The following is a 24,344-nucleotide window of genomic DNA, read 5'->3' as shown; positions in this document are numbered from 1 at the left end:
TTACTGGGGCAAGTTCCCTCTTGAGCAACACCTGACTTTGTACTGAAAATCATTTTGGGAACTGGAGGAAGTACAGAGAATAAGAAAACTCTCCCTCTTTTTAAATCTATGTACAGGACGTTTTACAGGTCCACTGTATGTCTATAAAGCGTGTAGAAGGCTTGAATGAAGCAGGAAAGAATAAAGAGCAGTCCTCAAAAGAAAACGAGGCTGGCTTCTTGCCATGATGGAGTTCCTGAGGTTCAACCATGGGGCTGCCGGAGCTGAAGTCCATTATAACCCAGTTCTACTACAGGATGGCTCTGAATACCTCCCCCACGCAAGGAACTTTGCAGTGTGGAGGGTTTCCTTCTGCTGATCTCTCCCTGCCCTGGGAAGATGGCCAAATGCTAGCCATCCGCCAAGTCCAATCCCAAGTGCCACCGCCTCCTTCAAGGAGCCCTCCTTAGTCTCTCTGGCCAGAAGTCTCTCCTTCTATTGATGCCCCCTGTTATCAGTCACTTCCCAGCCGCATTTTGATTAGTGATAAACTTGACTTACTTCCTGTACCAGACAATTCACTCCTGCGGGCAGAAGCCTTGTTTCATCTCTACCCCAGAACTTAGCAAAGTACCCGGCTTTTGTTAAGAGATTAATAAATATTTGTGGAACGGGAAAAAGCGAAGAATGAAGGGAAGAAGCATTAGCTATACAGGTTAGAGTTGGTCTTTTTTTTTTCACCTTTATTAACAAAGGCTAATATATGTATAGTTTACAAAACATCTTACATTTCGGAAAACTCATGTTTCGTAAGTTAAACTCTGCTCTACTGACTTAGAGACTTTAAGATCAAAAGAGATCTCTAAAATCAAGTGAAATCTGATTTGCCGCCAAAGTGTTGTAACAGATGACTGAGAGATTCATTTATTTCTGTAGAAGATTCAAAGTGATGATTCATTTCTAAGAGAACTAAATTCGATGAAAGATGAAAAAGTTCAGCCTGAGCTACAATCAGGGACCAGCAGAGCCCATTTCAAAGTCTGCCACGCGCCCCACTACACTACGAAGCCAAAGTCCGGGTCTTCAGTGCGAGGTTGCCAAAGGTGAAATTATGTTTTCAACGTGAAACTCTTTCCACTGAAATGTATTATTTTTATATCAGAAACACATTTGCACAAGGTGGAATTTACTTTGAAAAGAGGGAAAGAGTTCAATCAAATTTACATAAACAACAACTGGATCATTAAAAAGCTGGTCCTGAAGGGAAACACTCTGTACAATAAAGTCCGTGGATGGATGGTTTTAATGCCACTCGGAAGTATCATGGCAGGAAACACGTTCAGTGTGGCAGACACTGGGCTGAGCCCTGCATATGCCTGACCATCTCATTGAATTCGCACGTTCTCTCAAAACCCGAGGTGGGTCTACGAAGCAGAACCCCACTCGACAGATGAGGACGCTGAGGCTGATAAGGTTCATGTGGTCACCAGCTGGAGAGCCCGGATCTGAACTCTTCCATCTGTCTGACTCAGGCCTGTGCATGTCCCATAAACACTCTACCAGAAAACCGACAAAAGCTCACCCAATAAGGAAGTAAACAAGAAGCAAATAAGCAAATGTGGTACCATAGGATCTCAAACATAATAAAAAAGTAGCTCTGCAATGTGAACAAACAAAAATGGGGCCGGTATAGAACAATGAATTTCTCTCAACGTGTACCAGCAGTCAGAAAGGAACCCAAGTAGAAATGCACGGTATTCCTAGTGCTGAAATTATTTCATTTCACTTCATTTAGATGATGAAAAAACAAAACAGAAGGCCTCTTCGGTGACAGGAACTCAAGTATTTGTAACAAGAGCTCCACCGGCTGTTGAGGCCAATGTCAGCATTTGTCAGTGAGACAGCATTTTCAAGTAGCCAAATGGTTGCACTGAACTGAGTTACTGGTTTATAGAAAACACTGAAGATGGAAGACAATACTACTTCGTATCATTTGGCTGTGGAAGTTATTATGTCACTATATACAGTGACCAAATGAAGACAGGAAAAGAGAAAATTAAGAAAACCAGCGTAGGGAAGGGGCCTGGGTGGGAATAACAATCACGAAGACCATATTCCACTTACTTGCACTGTGCATGGTAATACTTGATAAGGTTCTGCAGCAGATCCACACCCTTTTTAGTCTTGATTTCATTCACTTTAATGAGATACTGTGGAAATAAAACAGAATTGGATATTGATCATTACAGACAAGTTTCTTCAGTCCTGCTTCTGTGTGGGTGGCAGCAGACGAGTCGTGAATCTGCACAGGTTCCTGGGCCTTCAGACAGTGTGAGCTCAATTTAGGGAAGGCAGATCTGGCACACTCACAGTGTATAAAACACACCGGTTAGCGTGTTAGCGTTTCATAAATGCTTCAGATCAGTTTACTAGACAAACAGAAGTCAGACACAGCAAAGCATTCTGGAATAATTATTTCCTCTGGTGCAGAGGGTCTCAAACTCAGGTTTCACGTGGTCAGAACCCGAAAGAGAGGGCCTGTTCTTGGCAGAAAACAAGTCAAACAGTATTCTCTTCAAGGAAAGTGCCATAAGATACTAGGACATTTAGACCAAGCAGGTGAATTAGAAAGAATGTTTGTTATGAAACAATGAAAGAATAAAAATAACACACCATTAGTTTATGTGCTAACACTATTGGCTCTGATTTTCACGACTGGCTAAAATTTTCTGTTGCTATTGTTTGCTTCTTGTTCCCATTTTATTGTGTGGAAGTGTTTGTGAGCAGACAAATTCAAGGAGGAGCCAGAAGTTTATGACGAAAGAACAAAACAAAAAACTTAAGAAAAACTGGCTGGTCTCCAGGTTAAGGAGTCCAGTGTTCAACAGAACACAGTTTGAGAACCACTGCTCTAAGGCAACATGCTGTTCATTGCATTTTGGTTTTTTTTTCATGAATTCATAGACTTTTCTTAATGACTACTTCGTTTAAGCTTTCACTCAAACTGGACACGTGGTTAAAAAAAAAACATGCTCTAGACCTGTCCCAGTAAAACTTAATATTCACCAGTGTTACCCCACACCCCCAATTTTTCCCCACAGTCACTCACAAGCAACATGAAAGTTCTCACCAAAGAATCCTGTTTTGGCTTAAAGAGCCCCATAGAACCAAGGCTCAAAGTATGAGACAACAGTGAAACGGCCGGTCCCAAAAGGCTTGGAGAAAAATGGAGATTAGAACCTTAAGAAACAGCCCTTCCTTTAATAGTCACACCCAGCCTGGTTGTAAGCATAAAAACTGTTGACTGGCACGAAGGGTGACAGTGAATGGAATTCTAGGCAAAAGGTTGAAAGGTCCGTTCTTACCTCGCACATTTGGAGCTGAAAGAGGTGTCGTTCCTTCTCCATCTCTTCAGCAATCTCGGCCCCGGTGATCTCTGTGCGGATCATGCCGTGCTGTTTGGCATGCTCTCTCTTCTCCTTCTCGATTTTTGTACTGTAATCAGAGCAGACGGCATCGTTAAAACACACGCAAACGCACACACACGTCTTTCCATCAATGACAGCTGCTTCATTGTTTCTTAATTACTAGAGTGAAGAGGCAGGAACTCTTCAGTTAGGAGCAGCAATCAACTCTTAATTTCAAAGACAACAAATGCACACTATGGCATTTCACCTAGGAAACTTCTCAGGTTTTAATTTTGGTCTCACACAGGGATGGAGTCACATAAAATTCTTAAACGTTCGTTGGCATGAAGACATTTTGACCGTTTACTTTTTCTTGGGAAAAGTACTTTACGAGGCCAAAGAATGAGAAAGTTGGAGAACTGAGGCATATTTTGATAATCAACAAGTGATGAGACTTATTTCGAGACAAGGAATGTCATGGGTCGCTCTTTGTGGACATTCACAAGTCAGTCAAAGGTCAATTCCAGTATTTCTCTAAACCCAGGCTGTTTCCATACCTAGTAAGTTATTTTAATCATTCAACCACCTGCTCCTGGATTGAACAAAATAAAGACTGGGAGAAATCTCAGTCTATAATTTAGAATCCTATGAAAATATTCTTCAGTGGCGAAGGGGGTGAGAGGGACCCAGAAAATAAGGAGGAGGCCCCACATTAATCCCACAGAACCCAAGGCTAATGCTTGGCTGGGATAGGTGACACCCCTGTAATAATACCAAAGGTCGGTCACAGCCCTCTTTCCAAAAATCCATTTGACTTGAAAACAGACTTTTAATTTCAGAAACAGCCTGTCATTTCGAGTTGTGAATACAAAGACTAACTGATTTAGGCTTCAACTCTTCTTTTTTGCATTGTGGTGGGGGGGAATCACGCTCCAAAAAAAGCCAATATCCTTGTCTATTATTCAAACAGTGGAAATTCAACCTATCAACCCAGTCAATGGAAAATACACTACAAACTCTGGTTGGGATTCACCCTAATACACAAATGCTATGTCTAAGCAGCTCTTTCATCATGTCACCGTGGCAGTCACATAGGCGTGACTGTAGTGATTTTACCAGAAAGAAATTAAACCTCAGCTCTCTCCCTACTGGCCTGGGTGGGGAGAAAAGCAGGACGCTCCAGACACTTGAGAAGAGGGGCCAGATAACTTAATGGCAATAATAGACTTCTGGGTTAGCATGGTGACTTGACCGCATGTGTTTATTTCTTCTTTCGTCGGCAATCCCACTAAAATGAAAAAGTCATTAAAAAAATACAACGCCCCAAAGACAAGAACTGGAGGCAAAAAAGGATGAGAGAGAATTGTACAAACATTTGGAAGAGGTCTAAAAGGAGAAAGTCTGCACCCCAAATGACAGGGCTCCCTGCGTTCCTGGCCTGTGTAGCTCCCAGAAAGAAAGCTATCATATGTAATTGCTAGACAAGGGGCTGAGGGAACTGAATGGTCCCAGAAGACAGACTTCTAGATGCTGACATTTAAAATACTCCTGATAGGAAAGCTGTCTTGACATCCTAAAATTTAAAACCTAAAGAGGCAGTTCACTGCCTTCTTGACACAGCCTTGCTGATATATATGACGTTTCAATCAACTTTTGGGTGCCATACTCTGCAATGTGAACAGGCAGTCAAGGAGTAAAAGCTCCAAAATGAAAGTGAGAAGGGGCTCCAAAATGAAAGTGAGAGATCAAATTAAAAAACAGTAGGGGTGGGGTGTAGAGAACCAGTGGCAATAAGGGAGCAGAAAAATTTCATAAAATGTAACCAAATCCTCAGAGAGCTAAAATAGTGCATCTATGAAACAAGAAAAGAAACTACTAAAAGGCAAAAGAAAAAAAACACACAAAAAACCCAAACCAAAAAACATACACTAAAACCCAACTGAGAAAAATAGTTTTTAGAAATTTAAAATATGATGGCTAACAAAAAACGGTCAACCGAAACAGTGGGAAAGAAAGGTTGAAGAAATAACCTAAAACATAACACAGACAAATAGAACAGAAAAGAGAAGAAAATTATAAGAACAACCTAGAAAGTCCAACATTATATGATGAGGAGTTTTAGAAAAGTAAGAAGAAACAAACAGATAAGAGGAATTGCAAGAAATTTTTTCAGAACTGAAGAACTAAAAATTGCAAATAGGTTAATGCACACCCCATGGCACATGAAGAAACTTGGTAAAATCTTTTATAAAGAGAATATTTCAACCTTTTCTAACTGAACATAAACAACAACCTCCCCCCTCCAAGCCCCAACATGTCATAGATAAAGAAATGGGAATCAGAGCGGCATCAGGTTTTTTCATTAACAATGAAGTAACGCTTTTGACATTTTGAGAAAATGATTACGAAGTTAGAACCTTACATTCAGCCACATTCTCATTCTGTGTGATGGCAGAATGAAGGTATTTTGGGATGTGCCAAAACCTGAAAATTTTACCCCCTTTAGAGCTGTTCCCTGGAAGGGACAGGAGGTACTGTGTCAGCAAATGTGGTACTTGACCTGGAAAGAGGAAGGAGGAGGTCTACCACTCGGGGGCAGCCCCAGGATGACAGCTGCACTGATCTGAAGGGCTCTGGAAGGACGTCTCCAGGAGACAAAAGGACCTGACAGAGAATTTAATGCTAAAGATATCTAATATTTCTAATAATATATATCATGTATTTTCGAAACAGAAATATTATTGATAGGTGTCGGACATCTGTTGGAACAGGTAGAAATTCAACAAAAGATTCATATAGACCTAAGCAAATGAAGAAAGGAGGCAATCACTTCAGTAAGAAAAAGCAAAAAATTGCACTATAAGAATGGAAATTCCATCATACCACATCATGGAGACTGGCAATGAATACTTACACTCACGGAAATGTAAACATGAACAACGGGCTTAACCAAATTGTTGTACGCATCATACTGGACGAATGGGTGGCAGGAAAAGGGATGGGGGTGGTGGCTCTGCCAGAGAGCCAAATCCTCCTCTACCACAGCACACACCACGATGAACCAAGAAAAGAATGGCAAGCGAGTGCTGAGGAACGTGGAGACAAACAAGCCAGGGACAGGTGAGAGTTGGAAAAAGGAGGGAAACCAGGAGGTAGGAAGGGCTGGGCAGAGGACTATGTGCTGCGTGTTTCCACGCAGTGTTTCTCACTGCCTACTTCACATCCACTCTCCCCTTCCTCATTAGGAGGAGAATCCTGTATCATGAGGTACAACATAAACGCACCACGTTCAGATTCTGAGGACAACACAGACAAGTGCTCAGACAAGTCCACACAGCCTCTGAGAGAAGGGCTGGGAAGAGCGCCTGGGTCCTCTTAGCATGCTTTCTGTTCTACGACACTCCTAATGCTGACCACCAGGAACTACGCGGTCTTCAACCAACACACAGATTTTTATATAAATACAGAGTTTTATATGCCAATACTGGTCGCACTTCAGTTGACAAAGCATTTATTTTGTTTTGTCCTTCCTATGTCCTACAGAGGAGATACATTCCACAACAAATCCAGAGCAAAATGTTTTTCTCCCCTTTTGTGAACCGCCGCCCTTCCTCTCTAGTAAGTACGACTACTTAGCTGTATCCTGGACCCGGTGCACGCAGCCGCCTCTGGGCAGACGAGGACTCAGCTCACAAGCATGAGCGTCAGGACCCACTTTCAGAGAGAGAGTCGGGATGATGCAGCATTCTACATCCACTGACCACTGTGAGGGTCTTTTTGTTCTCCGTTGCATTTATAACTGTCAACGCTCAAAAAGTAGTCCTAAACCAGCAAGTCTCCAACAATGCACATATTACGCAAGCAATTATGAAAGTAGTTTGGGAGGAAAAGATTTAAGTGTTTTTCTTTTGCTTGTGTTTTCACTTTGCTGTTACTGTCACCTACGGAAATGCTTTTGTTCTCTTCCGTTTGTAGTTCTCCAAGGTTACAGCTACGATTTTCATTAAACGCTTCTCCTCCCATCGCCCCCACAGTCGGTGGTACAAATGTCACAGAGTAACGGTGATTACGGAACGTGGTGTGGCCCGTGCTGTAGGACGGGAGCTGGCCCACGCCACGTGTCCCACGTGCATTACCTCCCTGATCCCTCACAATAACCCCATCATGTAGGGCGCCCATTCTGGTTCCGGGGTCACACGGTGTCATGATCTTCTGTAAGCTCCTGAGCCTCTCCAGCTTCAGTTTCCTGATCTATGAACACATAGCGAAAGCTGCCCACGGTTGGGGTCGGGGTGAGGAGGTCACGCACGTGACACTTCCCACAGGCCTGGGCAGGAAGAAAGATGTCACAAGCACTCGCTACAGTTTTATTATTTCCCAACTGCTGTGCTGTCTAGAAGTGTAAATGGTCTAAGCGATATGCTGACTATAACGAGAGAAAAGTTGCCCCAGTCGTAGACCTACAACCTGATGGTCAATGTGAGCCGTGAATGCCAAAATACTTGACAGCACCAGTACAGCTCCCTCCAGATAACCGGCACGGCGAGGTAACCACTTCTAACTGGTTCAAAGTTGTTAGCCCTTACGAGCATGGACTAAACCAGTTTTCTGTCCAGAAGATCTTAGTTAAGGGTTCTGTCCTGCTTCCACCTTTTCTTTATCTTAGGAAACTCACGACAACATAACAAAAACCAAACCAAACCAAAACAAAACAAAAAGGCCACTTACAACTTTGTCTCATAATCTTTCCAAGCTTTGTCAAATGGCTTCTTGAGATCCTAGGAAAGGAAAAATGGAATTGAAATTGCAACTACATGTAGTTTTGCTTAAAGGACAATAAATCATTTTCAAATAACATCTTAGCAAAAATGCTTTCCTTTATAGGATGTTTGAAATGTTACACAAGACACTTGCATGCACTTCACACTATTTATTACCCACAAGGAGAGGCGTAAGGGAGTCGGGAGGGCGGGCATTCCTGGCCACGTGGACGAGGCAGCGCCCTGCAGTTCTGGGTGATGGGGGTACACAGGGGGCACCAAGACCCAGGTGCAGATCCCCCCCCCACCACTCAGGTTCTCACCAACCCTCTCGCTCAGCCAGTAACATTATGTGAAGTGGCACGTCTTTCCCGAAGATCCTTTTCTAACAACACTTTTTATGCTAAAAATGTTCAGAGAGCCTTTCCAATACAAGTACCACTATGATCTTCAAAGAGAAGAAAACAATCCGTCCTTTCAAGTTACAGTGAAAGTCAAGTTTCCAACACTTACTCCCTTGACCCCCTTCAGGTCCCCCTTGAGTAAGGAGTCCAAGGTGAAGATGACGTTGTGGCTCAGCCCCTGGAGCTGAAAAACAAAGCAGAGATGAGGCGAGTTAACAAGGAGAGCGTTAACAAGTTAACAAGGAACGAGTTAACAAGGAACAGCGAGCCCCGCTGGCGCGGGCCGGGTGGCACGGCCGGGGGCACCGGGCTCTGCATGAGGGCTTCGCACGCGGCACCCCGCCTACCAGGCAGGACCCGTCCGCGGCCAGTGGGAGTGGGAGCTGTGAGCGGATCCACGTGCTGCAGCATATGGACACGTGCACAGGTAATTCCTCAAATCATAGAACTTTCCTTGTTTCCTGCTGGGATGGGAGGTCTTCATTCGACTTTCCTTCAAATGCCTCCGGCAGAGTAAGGAGGGGATTATAGCACTGGCGCTCACCACTGTCTGAAATCGCTAACTTTGAATGTGTGTGGTCTCTCCCACCAGGACACAAGCTCAGGGCGGGCAGGCCCTCAGCGGGCCTGCTCCCGAGTGCATCCTTAGTGCCCAGGTTCTGTGAAAAAGAACCGTATTTAGGAAGTGCCGTCTGCAACAGGGGTGCGTGGTTTTCCAGTGTCCCGAGGCAGTGACCAGTGTCTCCTTGACTTTAAGACGGTACAAAGAAGAGTCTACAGAGGAATGAGATGGAGCTGCTACGCAGTGCAGAGACGGGTGGCAGGGACACCAAGGGAGGGGTGGGCAAGGGCAAAAGATGCACTGAGAGGGTTTTACAGTTTGTGTTCTAGGAGATTCCAACTCTGTAGCAAGTCCTCACTTCATCATCGATAGGCTCTGCTGCTTCAAGAGAAGGAACATATAACAAACCAGCTTTACCGCAGGCTGATTGATGTAGATAAGAAGTTCCCACAGCACCTCACGAATGGTGTAACGAAACGTCCCCAACCATTTATAGATGTACTTGTTTCCTTATTTGTTTGCTGTGTCCCCAGTCTGCATGAAAGCTCTTTGCCAGTAAGGTCTGTATGTTCACCGCTGTATTTCCAGAACTTAGAACACGGCCTAGCCCAGAGTAGAGGCTCAATAAATACATGCAGAGTAAAGGAAGTACAGAATCGTGTGTGTATAAGGTTCTCTACAGGACTGTTTACAGTGATGGAATGGTTAGTGCTTATCAATAGGGGACTGGCTAACAGATTATGGAAGCTCTAAACAGCTGTAATATGAGAAAGGTCTTTATGTCTAACTTTAAAAACACCTCCAAGATAAGTGATGTGATAAGAGCAAAGTATAAAACAGTATTCATTGTGTACAAAAATTAATATAAAAATAAGAAAAAAGGGTGGGGGGAGGGAGATGAGGGTAAAGGGCATCAAATATATGGTGATGGAAGGAGAACTGACTCTGGGTGGTGAACACACAATGGGATTTATAGATGATGTAATACAGAATTGTACACCTGAAATTATGTAATTTCATTAACAATTTTCACCCCAATAAATAAATTTAAAAAAAATAAGAAAAAATATGTCTATGCTTAAATTATTTCTGAAAGGATACAGAAACCTGCTGATACTGGCTCCTGTCAGGGATGGAACCTGGGTGGGCAAGGGGAGATAGTGGGGGAGCAGCTTTTTACTCTGTATTTTTTTGCATTGTTTTTCAAGTTTTGGTAACATGTACGATACTATTTATTCAAAAAAGTAAAAATTCTAAAAAAATTAAAATAAAAATGAAAAGACAGAGCTTATGAACCACTTCTAATGTTTAGTCCCCAATGCCTCAAATCCTTTGTGAAATGAAGCAGGAAAAAAAACCTAAACCCATAATATTATTGCCACCTTGATCTGAAAGCTGTATGAGAAAAACAACAATAAAAGAATTATGAAATTCTGTGGTTAGTACTGAATGGGGGGGCTTGTTTGGAAGGAAAAGTCCCTCAAAGTCATGGACTGACCACACAACAAACACATGACACATGTTTCACCCTTTCAGTGTTGTCATCGTGGTCAGGCATGGGGCAGGAGGTGGTGGGCTGTAGCTGCCTTGATGGAAAACCCCAAGAATTAAGAATTTCTCTGTGGTTATCCACATACATACTCTTGGGGGTTGATGAGAAACCAAGAAGGCAAAATATTGTGTAGTATAACTCCAGAATCTTCCCAAATGACAAGCCTATAAGAAAAGGCCACAGGAAACATATGTAAAACTTACGAACTCTTCCCAGCTTACTTCTCAGGAAAAAGGAGGGTCATTTAGAAAAACTGGCAAAGAAGACTGTTTCAAGTGAAAAGTGAATTGTAACTACCTGCCATTATAAAGATACAGAGAGAAGGTACAGAGAAAGCAGACCAATCTCAAGAGGAGGAAACGTGTAGCGATTACTTACTGAGGGGCAAAACAAAATTTCCTTCCTTGGAGACAGAAGCTATTTTCTCAGATATCTTAAGGTATTGCTCTGTGATAGAGATGAATCGCATGACTTCACAGTTGACAGATTTCCCTCATTTTCCTGTTTTTTAAAAATTATTTTTAAAATTTTCTAATCCTTCCAGGACTCCCTTTCATGGCCTGAGCAAGACTCGCAAAACTGAGCAAAACTGACGTGTAACCAAGGCGCTTCCACAGGTACTGTGCCGCCGCCAGCATGATACGATAATAATACGGGGGGACAAACTTCCTGTGGCACTTTTGTTATCTTACATGGGTTTTAAAAAAAGCCTTTCCTATGTATTATAGACTTATTTTCCATTTTTTTTTAACGAAAATTGTATAGATGACTCTATTCCCATTTACTCGCCTCCCACACATTTCCTTTCCTTTCATGATAAAGTTGAATCAACGTAAGTTCTTTAAGTGATTCCAGATGACAAGAGATGGAAGAGCACGTTTGAAAAAGTACATCTTTTTCCATTTTATTAAGCCAACAACACATTAAAAACCACTTCGGGAATGATGTGTAGGTGTGGTAAGTCTATCTGCTTTCCAAACAAACTGCTCTCTACTCCCTTACAGACAGGCTATCTCCCCAATGAGTGCAGCCATCCAGCCCAGCCAGAAATTGGGAATAAATCAGATGGGAGGAAGCTGAGGTCTGTCCTTCCATGAGGCAAAAGTGACTTGTCTAAGCAAATAAACTGTAATTAATATTGGCTTTGACAAAAATAACCCCTTACTCCTTACAATTGCTTAGACACTACCAGACATTATACCAATAGTCCAACAGCCCCCGTCATCCCGGTTGCTGGTGATGAAGGACACTTTTTCTCTGTGGATATAAACACACACACACACACACACACAGCCCCAAATGAAACGACCATGTTCATTTGTTTATTGGCTCATGGCGCACCTTTCCTTTCTGGAAGGCGGCATCTCACCTGTGTTGTTCTCTGACTGACAAGATCCCACCACAGGGGCCAAGGCACCGTGGGTCACAGTGTCCTGTAATTTCTGGCATGCCTGGGTGGGCCTGCGTGCTGCCCTCTGGAGCTCAGGGAGAGGGGCAGGGAGGTGGCAGTGTGCGGGCAGGAAGGGCAGCATAGCCTGGCTTAGTGCCTCCATGTCACTGGCCTGCATACGGGACCGTGCCAATTAACGAGGATGTAACTGGCCTGCTTTGTCATCTGCGTTCATTCTGACATTCTCCCTTCACCGCCCATTGGTTCTCTTTCCTTCCCCTCTATAGACAGAAAGTTTCGCTGAAAGTAAGGCTAATGCAAATCCACTGACGTGCTCAACACATTGGAAAAATCTAATTAAAACAATGAGCCAGCTCCCAGCAGTTAAGCTGACACTTCCCTGGCATAAAGAGATATTCTGTCTAGACTGTTAACTCCTTCACGCGCTAGAGAGCTATTTACCACCTTTGAGCTACTTAAAACTGGGGCCTCGTTTGTCATCAGCCGTTTCCCAGGGTATTTATGATACAGAGAAAATCCCAGAGGCACGTGGCCACTCATCACCCTGGGCCTGGGGTGACTGTGGCTAACTGTTTCACCTTGCTGACCCGGTTTCCTGATTCTACAATGGGCATTCCAGCACCTTTGCCCATGCTGGTGTGAGAGGACCAGGGAAAAGCAACACCAACGAAGCTGTCGCCTCGCAGTGAGTACATGCTTCGCTGGCTGCTCCTGTCACCTGCAAGGTGTTACTGGTCATCTGTTCAGACACACGTGGCTCGTTAAGTGGAGGGGTCAAACCACAACCTGGGTCTAACGCCAAAGCCAATGAACCACTTACGGCCTATCTTTTTGCAAGACAGCAGAAAGTTTTGAGGACTGTAACACACTACATATATGAATAAACCGTTATTAGCAGCGGTAACTAACCTATTAAATTAAGCTTTAGTTTATTTGGTTGCTTACACATTGAGGGGAAACTAAGAGTACCTACTGCTGAGGGCACGTACAAATCCAACACAGATGAAAGCTGGCATTATGTTTGTATTCAGCAAGTTATTAAAAAGAAATATGACACAGAAACACAAGAGGGCGATATAATCAACCAGCAGCCCATTTCTCATTCAACTTGTTTGATTTGTTAATCCATGTTTTAAACCAGATGGCATGTATAAAAGCAAAAATAATTAGGTAGTGAATTTGAAGGAACAAAATCACAGCTTCTCTACAACCCTAGGGAATTCTGGATCTCTGTCCAGAATGACAATCCCTACGAGTGGTTCTCAAACTGTGGTCCTTAGGCCACAAACAGCATCAGCGCCATCTGCAAACCTGTTAGAAATGAAATCTCAAAACTAGCCAATCAGACATGCTGAGGGCGGGGCCCAGTGACCTACATTTAAATAAACTTTCTAGAGAAAATGGATGCAAGGTCAAATTTGGGCACCACTGCCTTAGCCTAATGGCTGTTCAAAGTTCCTTTAGAGAGAAAAGAAGATCTACAATCAGAAAGTAGAAATCACTGGCCTAGGGTCTAAGACATCATTACCCTGAAAAATGGACAGAAGTGAGTGAATGCTTTGGGAGATCTGGTTAAGACCTAAGGAAAGGTGGGAATCGAATCATACCATTATGCTAAAGGCATCAGGAACCGACTAGACTGAATTCAAGTGCAAAGCACAGACCTACTGGCAGTTTTACAGAGAAAAATGGGTAGGTGTAGGAATATTGGGGAATACGAGACTTCCATAACGTAACATAATGCAGTTATATTTTGGCCAAGTCAATGTAAGTAAATGGTGGGTTACATTTAACGCCATCTCCTACATCAAGAGTGGAAACGAAAGCACCATTTTCCTTAGCTTTACGCGCGGCATCTGATTTCATTTGAGGGTAATTATAAGAAAAGGGAGAATAGCTAAGTTTTATAAGATGAATGGAAAAGCAAAAGGAACCCAAAAAAAAGCCTAGATAGCTATGCTTTGGTTAAAAAAAGACATCCCAACCTTAAGGATTTCTTTATTCTGCTTGAAATGATTAATCAGTTAGTTCACGGTCAACTTTCCGACCGTTAATTTCATTTCCATGCAATGTCATGTATAATTTGCTATGTTTAAACTAGAACAAAACCATGCTGTAAGTGATATCAAATCACATTTTCTTTGCCTTCACCTAACATCTTTATCGCACATTGTATGTTTTACAACAAACTTGTACTTAGGAAGCACTTTTGTAACATAATTTAAAAATCTAATAAAGGAAATCGACACGCACACTGCGCTCACCACATCCCGGGAGGACATGGCGATGCCTCTGAGTAGACGGCACGGTCTTCGTTTACCTCACAAGAAAACAGAGACATCTACTGATGCCTGTGCCTGCACAGCCCCCCTCTGTCTGCTTGGTCCACTCCTTCATGCTTCAACGGTCACTTCACTTGATCCTCACGGGAGTTTACAAGTCAAAGAATTTACCTAAACGGTGGCTGCGACACTTGCCATCGTGATATATTTCAAGGCCATCCTTCTTTGGTATTACACCTGTGATGCCAACTGATGCCAGGAAACCCAAGTAAGTTTTCTCTACTTGTGGGCAACAAAAAGCAGGAAGTTTAGAGAATCTGGCCCTCTACCCATGCCCATCTTTCTCTATAAAATTAAGTAGCACTTTCGTGTAAATTATTAAAATATTCTGCAGAAGCAGTCTCTTAAACAGAGTATCAGACAAGCTTAGCATGGAGCTTGGAACAGAGTGGACACCTGAAAAACTGCTGGCTGAAGTCAAGGCCACGATTTAGAAAGTCTTTTCTTTTTTTTCAAATACTGACGTATAGACTTTCTTTTCACCTCACTCTCTAAATCCAAGTGTATCAACCAATGCCGAACGCTGTTTAATGTTTCTCTTTAAGGAGAAGAGCCTTGAAAAGTCTAAAAGAATAGTTTCATGACTATCTACTACACATTTATGGCTCAGCTCAAGGATCTCTCTTTGGTGATGCCGTTCTTAATATCCCTGCTTTCTGGATGAGTGAGTGAGTGAATCTGCCTCCAGAGACCTAGCTTGGGAAATAGTGGAACAGAGATTTGAACTCAGTTTTATCTGACTTCAAAGTCGGGCTACTTCGTCTGGCTCTCTGAACTTCCAATTGCTTCACACGGCTGGGCAGGAAGTCAATAAAAGGGTCCATTCATTTTCAGTGGAAGATGCAGTAAGCTACTAGCTCAAGATGGAATCAGGAGGCCGTTTCTTCATGTTTAAACCGAAAGGTAGATTACACAAAGGTGTAATCTAAAATAATGAGGCAACGTGTACAGAAGCAGACAGCTTAAATAATCAGAAATTGCATACTGAAATGTAAATAAGAAATAAGTTCTACATGTGTAGGCGTGAAATGGAATACCATGAAAACAAACAAACACAATAATTGAAATGGATCGTCCAGCAAAACATCGAAGCCGGCGTTTCTCAAAGTGGTTCCGTGGGAAGTTACCGCTTCCTATACCACAAGAGGGTGTGCGGTCAGTGAAATAGGAAAAGGTCTCTGACTTGGACAGGTCTCTGCGTCACAGGATGCCTTCAAGCCTTTCACACACACACGTGTACCGGACATCCCCACGGGTTACATGTAATGAACGCTTTTCCATCCAGAACATGTGGCCCATGCACATGCTCAGGCAGGGGACATGGTGAAAGCCCCCTCCTGGCTTCTACAGCAAAGCTAAAGCGCAGCCACGCTCCCCTCACTAATCCGTGCTCCCGGAGCTGGCTGACAGCAGCCCAGTGGCCTTGACAAAGGGCTATGGTGAGGAGAGGTCAGAGGCCACATCTGCGGAGGAATCCAAAATCAGTCCAAGATGGAACATTTAACAGGAAGCAGGTGGTAGGTGGAATGGCGGAATCCAGGCTAAGAGGCCACGCTGGGGATTTCCAATGGGAAATCCAGCAGAAGTGGAAGGGGTCAAAGGAGGGAGTGTGAGGCTGAGTTTGGCAGAATTCTCTTAGCCAAGGAAAATACCTGCGTTTGCTCTTTCCAGTGAGCCTCCAGATTTGGGCCTGGAGAAGGGACTCTGGAGGCTTCCAGAACCAAGATCATGCAGACAGAAGGCTGTGAATTACCATAGAACAGGGTCTGCCTTCCTTCTTGCAACATCTGTGCCACTGTTTCACGTGCTGTTCTTTACATCAATACTTTGTACTTAACTACATTAAAAGTAAACTTTGTACTAAGCCCGTGTCTGTTGAGAGGCAGTCCATGGGCTGCTCGAAGGCATGGTCACGGGGGTCTGAGTGGGCTCTGACAGCCACTCAGCACTTGGACTCAGTTTTGTCAGCTGTGAAATAGGACTCATTATGGCTATGACCTGGTACGGTTGTGAGGTGTAAATTAGGCTACAGATGTATGTACGTGACAAGGTTGTTTGTTTAAAAAAAGAAAGAAAACAACTTATTTAGCAGCAAAACCTGATTTGACCTGAATTCATTTGGTGGGAATCTCTGATTTGAGGTGGGGTTCTTCAGAGTGTTTATTTATCCCACTTCATGTAAATATTCACATATTTCACAGCAGAGATAAAATTGTGTTTAGGAGGACCTGCTGAGAAGTCACGGGGGGTGAGGGGGTATTATATAATATATGGCACATACACTGTCACCCTTCTGAAGTCTGTAAATTCTAAATTCTGATACACATCTTACCCCAGGGTTTTGGATAAGAGATTGTGAACTTAGATCTCTCTCTCTCTCTCTCTCTCTCCACCTCCCCCCCCACCACACACACAGTATCGCTGTGTATAAATCTCTGAAATTGTTTCAAAGGATGTATTATAATGAGTATTAACAGTTACAAGTCACAATTATATAATGATCTTTCTTATTTATTTTTTTCCATATTTCTGAAATTTTTATAGTGAACATATGCAACTTTTCTAACAGAGGGAAAAAGAAAACTTCCCTCTTACCCACACCCTCCCACCCACATGGATGGATCTCATTTCATGAAAGGTCCTACGTTATGAATTGGCAATGAAGCATGTCAGGACATGAGGGGATGTCTGGCAGATCAAATGCTAAAAACTTCCAATGATGGAAGTTTTGCAAAAAGATGAGGTCTTTTAAATGTATGATATAATCCAGGGCACCCAGGGGCTCCCAATTTACTGTTGAGTATACCCATGCTCTCTACATGTTTTAGTATTTCAAAGCAGAACTTGAGGAAATAATCTGCTCAAAATCCAGATCCAACCTGCACATTTCCAGCTATTCTCATCTGAAGGGGAAGAAAAGAAGAGAAATAAAAACCAAAAATAACCCCCTCAACCCAAACCACAGTACCCTGCAGTCAGATTGCAAACAGGAAATGCTATGCAGCTGGAGAAATCTTTGCTTCAACAGCTCTGAAGCAATAACTGCCCTCTAACTGTTCAAGGAGGCTCAGGCTCTGATACAAGCTACAGAACTTTCCAAAGGCTCAGGGAAGAGAAGAAGCCAGAGCCTTGGAGAGTCCTGGCTGGGCTACAACCCTTCTGGGTACTATTTTAAAAGAGGTTTTACATATACTTTCTAAAACTACTGCTACACTGGGGCTCTTGGGGTATGGTTGAGATGGTTTTCCTCTGCCCACTGAGAATCTATTTCAATCCACCAGTTACTCCTTTCCGGTCCCATTTTGTGGTTTGGTAATTAAATGGAGGCAATTCTCTGTTGACTCCTTAACGTATTTGCCAGGATCAGAGGCCACGATGGCCTGACACTGGGAATAGAACAGCACTGTTTATTTAACAAGCCATGTTTTACTGCTTTCCTTAAAATGGTTAAAAAAAAAAATTGAACATAATTTTTGTATTGTATATTTAATCAAATGAGTAACAAAAAATACTTAGAAACAGCTAAACCTCAAGGGCATTCTGCTTGATTTTCCCGGTTTTTTAAACAAGGGAACAGCATTGGAAAGAAAGTCTTTATCATGAACACATTAACTACTAATGAGCATTCCAAGTAGAAGGAACAGGAGGTAAAAAGGCATGGAAATAAGAAATAGCCTCTTCTCCAGGAATGATGAATAATTTGTTATGTCTGGAGATGGTTTTGATTATCAAGGTGTCTTTAACTGCAGGAAGGCTGTACTCAGAGAGATTGGTAAGCCAACTATAGAAATATTTCTAATAATTTCTTTTTAAATGCTACGCTCTACTAAGCATATACCATGAACCAGACCTGTGACAGGTACCTCACATAAAAGCCTATGCACTTAAAACCTCAGCACAAAAACATTATGAACAACATCGATGAAATTGGTCATCCATTTTCACATCTCCCTGGTCACCACTAAGTGGCAGCCTTCTCCAGACTTCTCGTTGCATGACTGCCAGATTCACTTCTGGGAGGAAGCAGCAGCTCACACTTCACCTTTGGGGAATAGGGACCGCACAAAAGACGACTAGAGGGAGGAATTCGCAAGTCGGAGAAAGACTGACTTAGAGAACCAATACAAGAGAAACGCAAGTGGGATTACAGATCAGAGGTCTGAAGTGAGAGTCTGTTCATTTGTTACACACTGAAGTTTTTACATAACGATAACTATATTATTAAAGATTTCCCCCTTTCTCTCCCTGACCAGACTTTGATGATTTATATATTTAACCTTTTTATTTTGAAAACAATTATAGACTCAACAGAAAGTTGCAAAAATAATAGAGGTCCCTTGTACCCATCAACCAGCTACTCCCAACAGTAACATCTTACACGTGCCTGCCTTCCATCTCTCTGTCTGTCTGTCTGTCTGTCTGTCTGTGTATTGTACACGATCAAAACCCAGAAATCAACATTTGCACAAGACAATGAGCTAGGCCACAGACCTTCCTCCGATGCCATGGGTTTTTGCATGCTCTCTTGGTATGCCTGTGTATAGTTCCATGACAGTTTACCATCACCACAGTCAAGAGAGAGAACTAACCATCAACACACTAGCACTCCCTTGGGCCACTCCTTCACAGGCACACCCTCTCCCCCTTCTCCAGCCCCTGGGAACCACTGGTCTGTTCTCCATCTCTATAATTTTGGATGACTTAGACTTTCGTCAGAAAAATACACAAATGGCAAGGTTCTCTTATTAAAAAGTCACTCCTTTCATTTTGAGGTGTCAAAAGCCCACAGTGGTAGAGAGAACATGAAGTAAAAGACAAAAGACCTTCTCACTTGGGAAGTCCCACTGGACAGGCAAGGCCCTGATCCTGTTCCGGATCCAGCACCTGGGTCCCCACCAAGCAGATGTCCCAGCACTGGCTCTCCCAATACGGAGTGGACGAGACTGCAGGTGCCATGAGGGCTGAACGACCAAGGATGAAGAAGCCATCACATGGGTTCTTGGAAAGTCAGTCTCTCGAGCTTCCGAGTCTATAACTTGTCCCAAGCAGGCAAAGTGCGTATGCTCTAAGGCCAACACTAAGTGAAATTTAACAAAATACAAAGTTGCTTGGGACACATGATTTCATATACGGGGGGTGAGGGGGAGGGAGGAACATGCAGAAAACCACACTAGAAAAGTAAACCTCCGATATTAATGGATAGGGAAACATAAACGAGAAACTGCAATTTTCTCTTTGTATTCTAAATTTTCCCCATGAGGCATGTGTTCTTTTTATAAGGAAAAAAAATACATAGATAAAGTCCGCTGCGGTGGCTATTAATATTAATGTAGTCTATTAATACCATAACAATCCACTGTGTGTGACTCAAGGACAGTTTGCAGACGTTGTCACGTGGGTGATACGATGTGACCTCACACACGCGACAGGGTAGGTGGAGAAGGGACTTTTTCTCCTTCTCCCAGGGAGGAAATTCATGCTTGTAAGTCAGGCAACATTAACCCCCTCACTGGCGGGGCTGCAGTCACAACAAAGCCTTTGATTTCTGATACTGGTGGTTCTCAAGGCATGGTCCACAGGCCCCTCGAGGTTCCCAAGGTCAAAGCAGTTTCAGTAACACTAAGGCTTTATCTGACTTTTGCACTGTTTTCACTTTTGCACTGATAGTACAAACAATAATGGAGGTGAAAGAGCTGGTGCCTTAGTCAAGGCATTGTCACAAACTAGTCACCACGACCTTCACGGTCATGTTCTTGCAGTTAAAAAAAAAAAAAAGGTGAATTTCATATAAGAACGCCCGAGATGAAACAGTAAGACTGACTCATTTGATTATATACCCTTCAGTATGTCTGTTTTATACTACTCGGTGAACAAAGTACGCACAGATACTTCCAAGGCAAAACAAAACGTGATGATTATCTTGAGAAAAAGCACTTAAGCAGACTTTTGAGTTGCAAGCTGAACTGGCCGGTTTTGTTTGTTAGTTTCTGCGTGGAACACCATTTTTTTTCTTGAAAGAATGACCAACAAACGGTTGGTATTGAGACCTGGGTATTGGTATTTTCTCTAAAATGAATGAAGTAAGCCTGTCACGGCGAGCTCTCAGAGAAAAGGTAAAATGCTGGAAAACTTGTACTGTCACCATGAGCTTGTCAGCTTTCCGAATCCTTAAAGTTCATTTATATATAATTTCGATTCATAATGCTACCAACTTTTAAGAAACGACCACTCGTCAAGTTTTGACCTCGTATCAAAGAAGAATATCGATAATTACCTGAAAAGTACTCCTCTTTCTTCCCAATATATAGACCTGTGGGAGGCTGTGTATTTTTTGTCCAGTTCGATCAAAACAACATACGGCAACAAAACACTAGATTTCAAGTTTCCTCAGTTTTAAATTCTAATACAGTTAGTATGGAGAGAAATAGCCCACGAAGACAACAAAACAAAACAAAACTCTTCGGTGTCCTCAAGCATTTTGAAGATTGGGGTCCTGAGACCAAAAAGCCGAAAACTACTGGCTACCACACTTGCTCTTTCCAATAGGCCATAACTCACTGAGGAGGGAAATGACAGGGAAAAATGGGTAAGACAGTGCTGTGCCAGCTGAATGCAAACAGGAGTCTGATGACCGCTGGTACAGGGTCCTGGCGTCATGTCCGGTGGGTCGCTAGCCTCCAGTCTACAAAGGCAAGGTCATCACTTTGTAACTTGGGGGAGAGGGCAGCTCATGGAAACACTGCAGGATCTGATCGGTAGTCAGGAAAGATGAGCTCAAGCCCTAATTCCGCTACTTCCAGGCAGATTATTGTTTTGGAGAGTCGGTACACTTATCTGAGATGGCTTTCTATACATGCTGCCTTTGCACTGGGAGTTGCCATAGAGATCAAATGAGAAGGTGTACATGATAATAAAAGCTGGCTGTATTTGTAAAGCCAATTCCATGCGCCAGCTACTGTGCCTAAGGACTTGTATGTGATCTCAAGGAAGTCCCACCACTCCCAAGAAACAGATACTATTCTTTCGACATCAGTTGATTTGCCTAAGGCTATAAAAGCTAGCAAGCTGGGAGCTAGGATTCCAGGTCAGACAGAGACCCAAACCCATATTCCTCTCACCACCTCCATTTCCCAGCCTCTCTCTCTGATATGACGAGATAAAAAACTACGAGGTCAAAACCATTTTCTAGGATGTGGAGGCAACGGGCAGTAAGCGAAGCAGGTACCTTCACCCTGACTCTGGTACAAAGTAATCAGCAACAAGGAAAATCTTCTCTGCGGTCCAGACGTTGTCAGTTTAAAAGTAGAAGCTGGTGAATAAAAAGCAGTCTCAGCCCAGTATGCTGTTAATGCCAACATCTGTGCAGCTCCTGGGGGTTTTCACAGAACATTTCACTCCGTCATCATTCCTTCCACAATCACTGAAAGTTCCGAAAAACACCTAAATGGTGACTGAGAGTCGCCGTCACTCAGTGGGTGGGTATTTCTCAGGTCCAACCCTTCAGAAACTCCCAAACACAAATAATGCAAGTTTTTCCCTATGTAGTTAGTCAAAAATAGAAAGCTACAACTGACCCCAAAATCTCCCGTTTCATTTTCCTCAATAAAAGTAAGAATTTAATATAAACGATTACAATGCCCATTGTAAGCAATATCTTAATTATCTTAATGTTATTTTTCAGTAATTACTATAGACTGAAATAAAACAGACATTTGGTATTTGCTGGTTGAAATGGGGATACAATCAGAACACCTAAAAAATGTGAAAGGGTCCTTTTAAAATCTTACTTTCTAAATTTCAACTGTACCCACTTTTGCTTAATGTTTCCAGCCTTCACTAACCTAAGTGAATAAAATTTTGTTGAATCTTCTGAGAAATACTGGTTCTCCTGGGGATGTTCCAAGGGGGAGTGCGCCCCTAAACTCCTCAGCCTGGGACTGCACGCGCTGCAAGCTGACCCAGAAACCCCTCCCTCCCTGGGGGGCTTGGCTTCTTCTGCACCCTCTGCTCCAAGGCAAAGCCCCGTCTTCCCTTTCCTGGAAAAACAAAAAAGGGAAGCAGCAAGCGGCTGGCTGTTGTCAGGTCCTACACCCTCCTGGGACTGACTTTATTCAATCAGAATAGCACTCCCTTAGTAACCAACTACAGTACAGACAGATTCTTCTACCTGCTCCCACTTCAAAGGGGAAATGCTTGTTTTCATATTTTTAATTAAATGTGCCGGGTCTTCTTGCAAGGTTAAATCTTTCTTAGACTTCTACTCCTTACAGGGGAGCGGACACGGAAGAAGGAGGCCTTCAGCTTGGGTATGGTTAGGGGAATAGCTAGATGGGCACCTCTTCGAGTTAAGGAGACGACCCCCAGCGCAGGTGGAGTCGGGTGGGAAAGACGGTGGTTGCAGAGACTGAGTGTTTAGTCTCACATCTGTGTCCTCGTAGCGTGCCCGAACAAGTTACATAATCTCAGTGTGCCTCAGTTTCCTCATCTGGGTTAAAGAGAGAATAACCGGGAGATTGCTGTAAGTTGTTAAATAAGAAATCCACACATTACGTACAAGTTCTGAGAGTGTGCAGCAAGTATCAGTGGCCTTTGCAGGGCAGAAGGCAGATGCACAATGAGTGACGCCTGAGTAGCCCCGACCGGTGTGGCTGGCAGATACAGGGAGGGGAGGGACGCACGGTGTAGGCAAGGGTAGAAACGGGACGGTCCAGGAAACGCGCACATGATGGCTCTGGACTTGACCCAAATACACTTGGTCTCCTGGAAACGAGGTGTCAGGAAGACATTCCTGTGGAAACACCTACCTCAGAGAAGACAGCTTCCTCCCGTGCAAGCCTTTTATTGCTTATTACCAAAGTGAATTGTCAGAGGCTTTCACTTCCTTTTTTCCCACCATTCCACCCTTTGAGCAACGCCACCAGCAAAAGGCAGGCAACACCCAGAAGAGGGAGAAATGAGAGGCCCCTTCTGAATAAGAGGCTTAAATAATTTAAAACGTACAGAAATATTACAGGTTTATCAAAACAACCCCAAAGCGTAGGAATATGTAGGCGCGGAGTTCAAAGTTATCCTTCCTCAAGTTTTTGAAAATAAGACCAATTTCTATTTTTAACCTTCATTATCTTTAAGATTAGTTGTCACTGAGTGAGACTAACTCAATGGCCTACACCACTAATTAGAATTAAATTGTCAGGAAGACACACATATCCACATACATTTATCCGGTATGATAGGAAAAGGAAGAGTATTCTGATTAGTCAAATATTCAGGTTACTATACCATACTATGGGATATTAGTTTTCATTTCTAAGAGGGCGTATTCATCTGTAAGCCAGCCATTTATCACATCGATTTGTGACAAGATTCGCGCATAAGGCCAAGAAGCCTATCTGATACGAGTACCCGACCCAGGGCCACGACATGTTGAGTTTGAGCTTTGGGTCCTTACAGGAAGCACCGATGCAATCCCGCGAGACTGCGGGAGAAGAAGGCTGAGGAAATCAGGATACAGTGCTCCTTTGGGCACCTTTCAATCTCCCTGTACCCCATCTCTTGGGACTTTGGGGGAAAGAAACTTGAATAAATTCCCCACAGGCAAGTGTGGGTGGTAGTGCCACACAGAGTGGACACAGTGTGAGGGGGGCACAGTCTGCCGACACCCAGACAACACTGCCTGGCAAATAGCACCCCCGCCCCAAGTCTGCCTCCTAAGGCCTGCACTTCCAGTGTCCCAGGTTTTGGGGGATTCTTCTTGCCATCTACTTCTGCAATCACAGATTCCCTAAATCTCAAAATATTCTTCTTGGTAGGTGGTTAAAAGGATGTGGGGAGTTGGGAGAAGTTATTTATTTTTAAATTGGGGATCAAAATCATCTTCACACAAGTGGGATGGAACAGGTCTGTTTGACACAGAAATCCTGATCCCTC

General features: G+C 43.2%; 1 protein-coding gene across 4 annotated transcripts in view; it reads right to left on the bottom strand.

Moving 5' to 3' along the window:
- The window catches only part of ASAP1 (ArfGAP with SH3 domain, ankyrin repeat and PH domain 1), a 287,158-nt gene that overhangs the window by 72,886 nt on the left and 189,928 nt on the right, over positions 1-24,344 (bottom strand). For all 4 annotated transcript variants that reach the window (XM_081071137.1, XM_081071139.1, XM_081071140.1 and 1 more), the window contains 4 exons: positions 8,660-8,734; positions 8,115-8,164; positions 3,345-3,474; positions 2,104-2,189 (listed from right to left, as the gene is read on the bottom strand). In XM_081071137.1, coding sequence (XP_080927263.1) covers positions 2,104-2,189; positions 3,345-3,474; positions 8,115-8,164; positions 8,660-8,734 — 341 coding nt within the window. The remainder of the gene's footprint in view (positions 1-2,103; positions 2,190-3,344; positions 3,475-8,114; positions 8,165-8,659; positions 8,735-24,344) is intronic.

This window comes from Rhinolophus hipposideros (genome assembly GCF_964194185.1).
Source record: "Rhinolophus hipposideros genome assembly, chromosome: 13".
Lineage (NCBI taxonomy): Eukaryota > Metazoa > Chordata > Mammalia > Chiroptera > Rhinolophidae > Rhinolophus > Rhinolophus hipposideros.
Note: the sequence above shows the minus strand (reverse complement) of the source record. Positions and strands in the feature narration are given on the sequence as shown.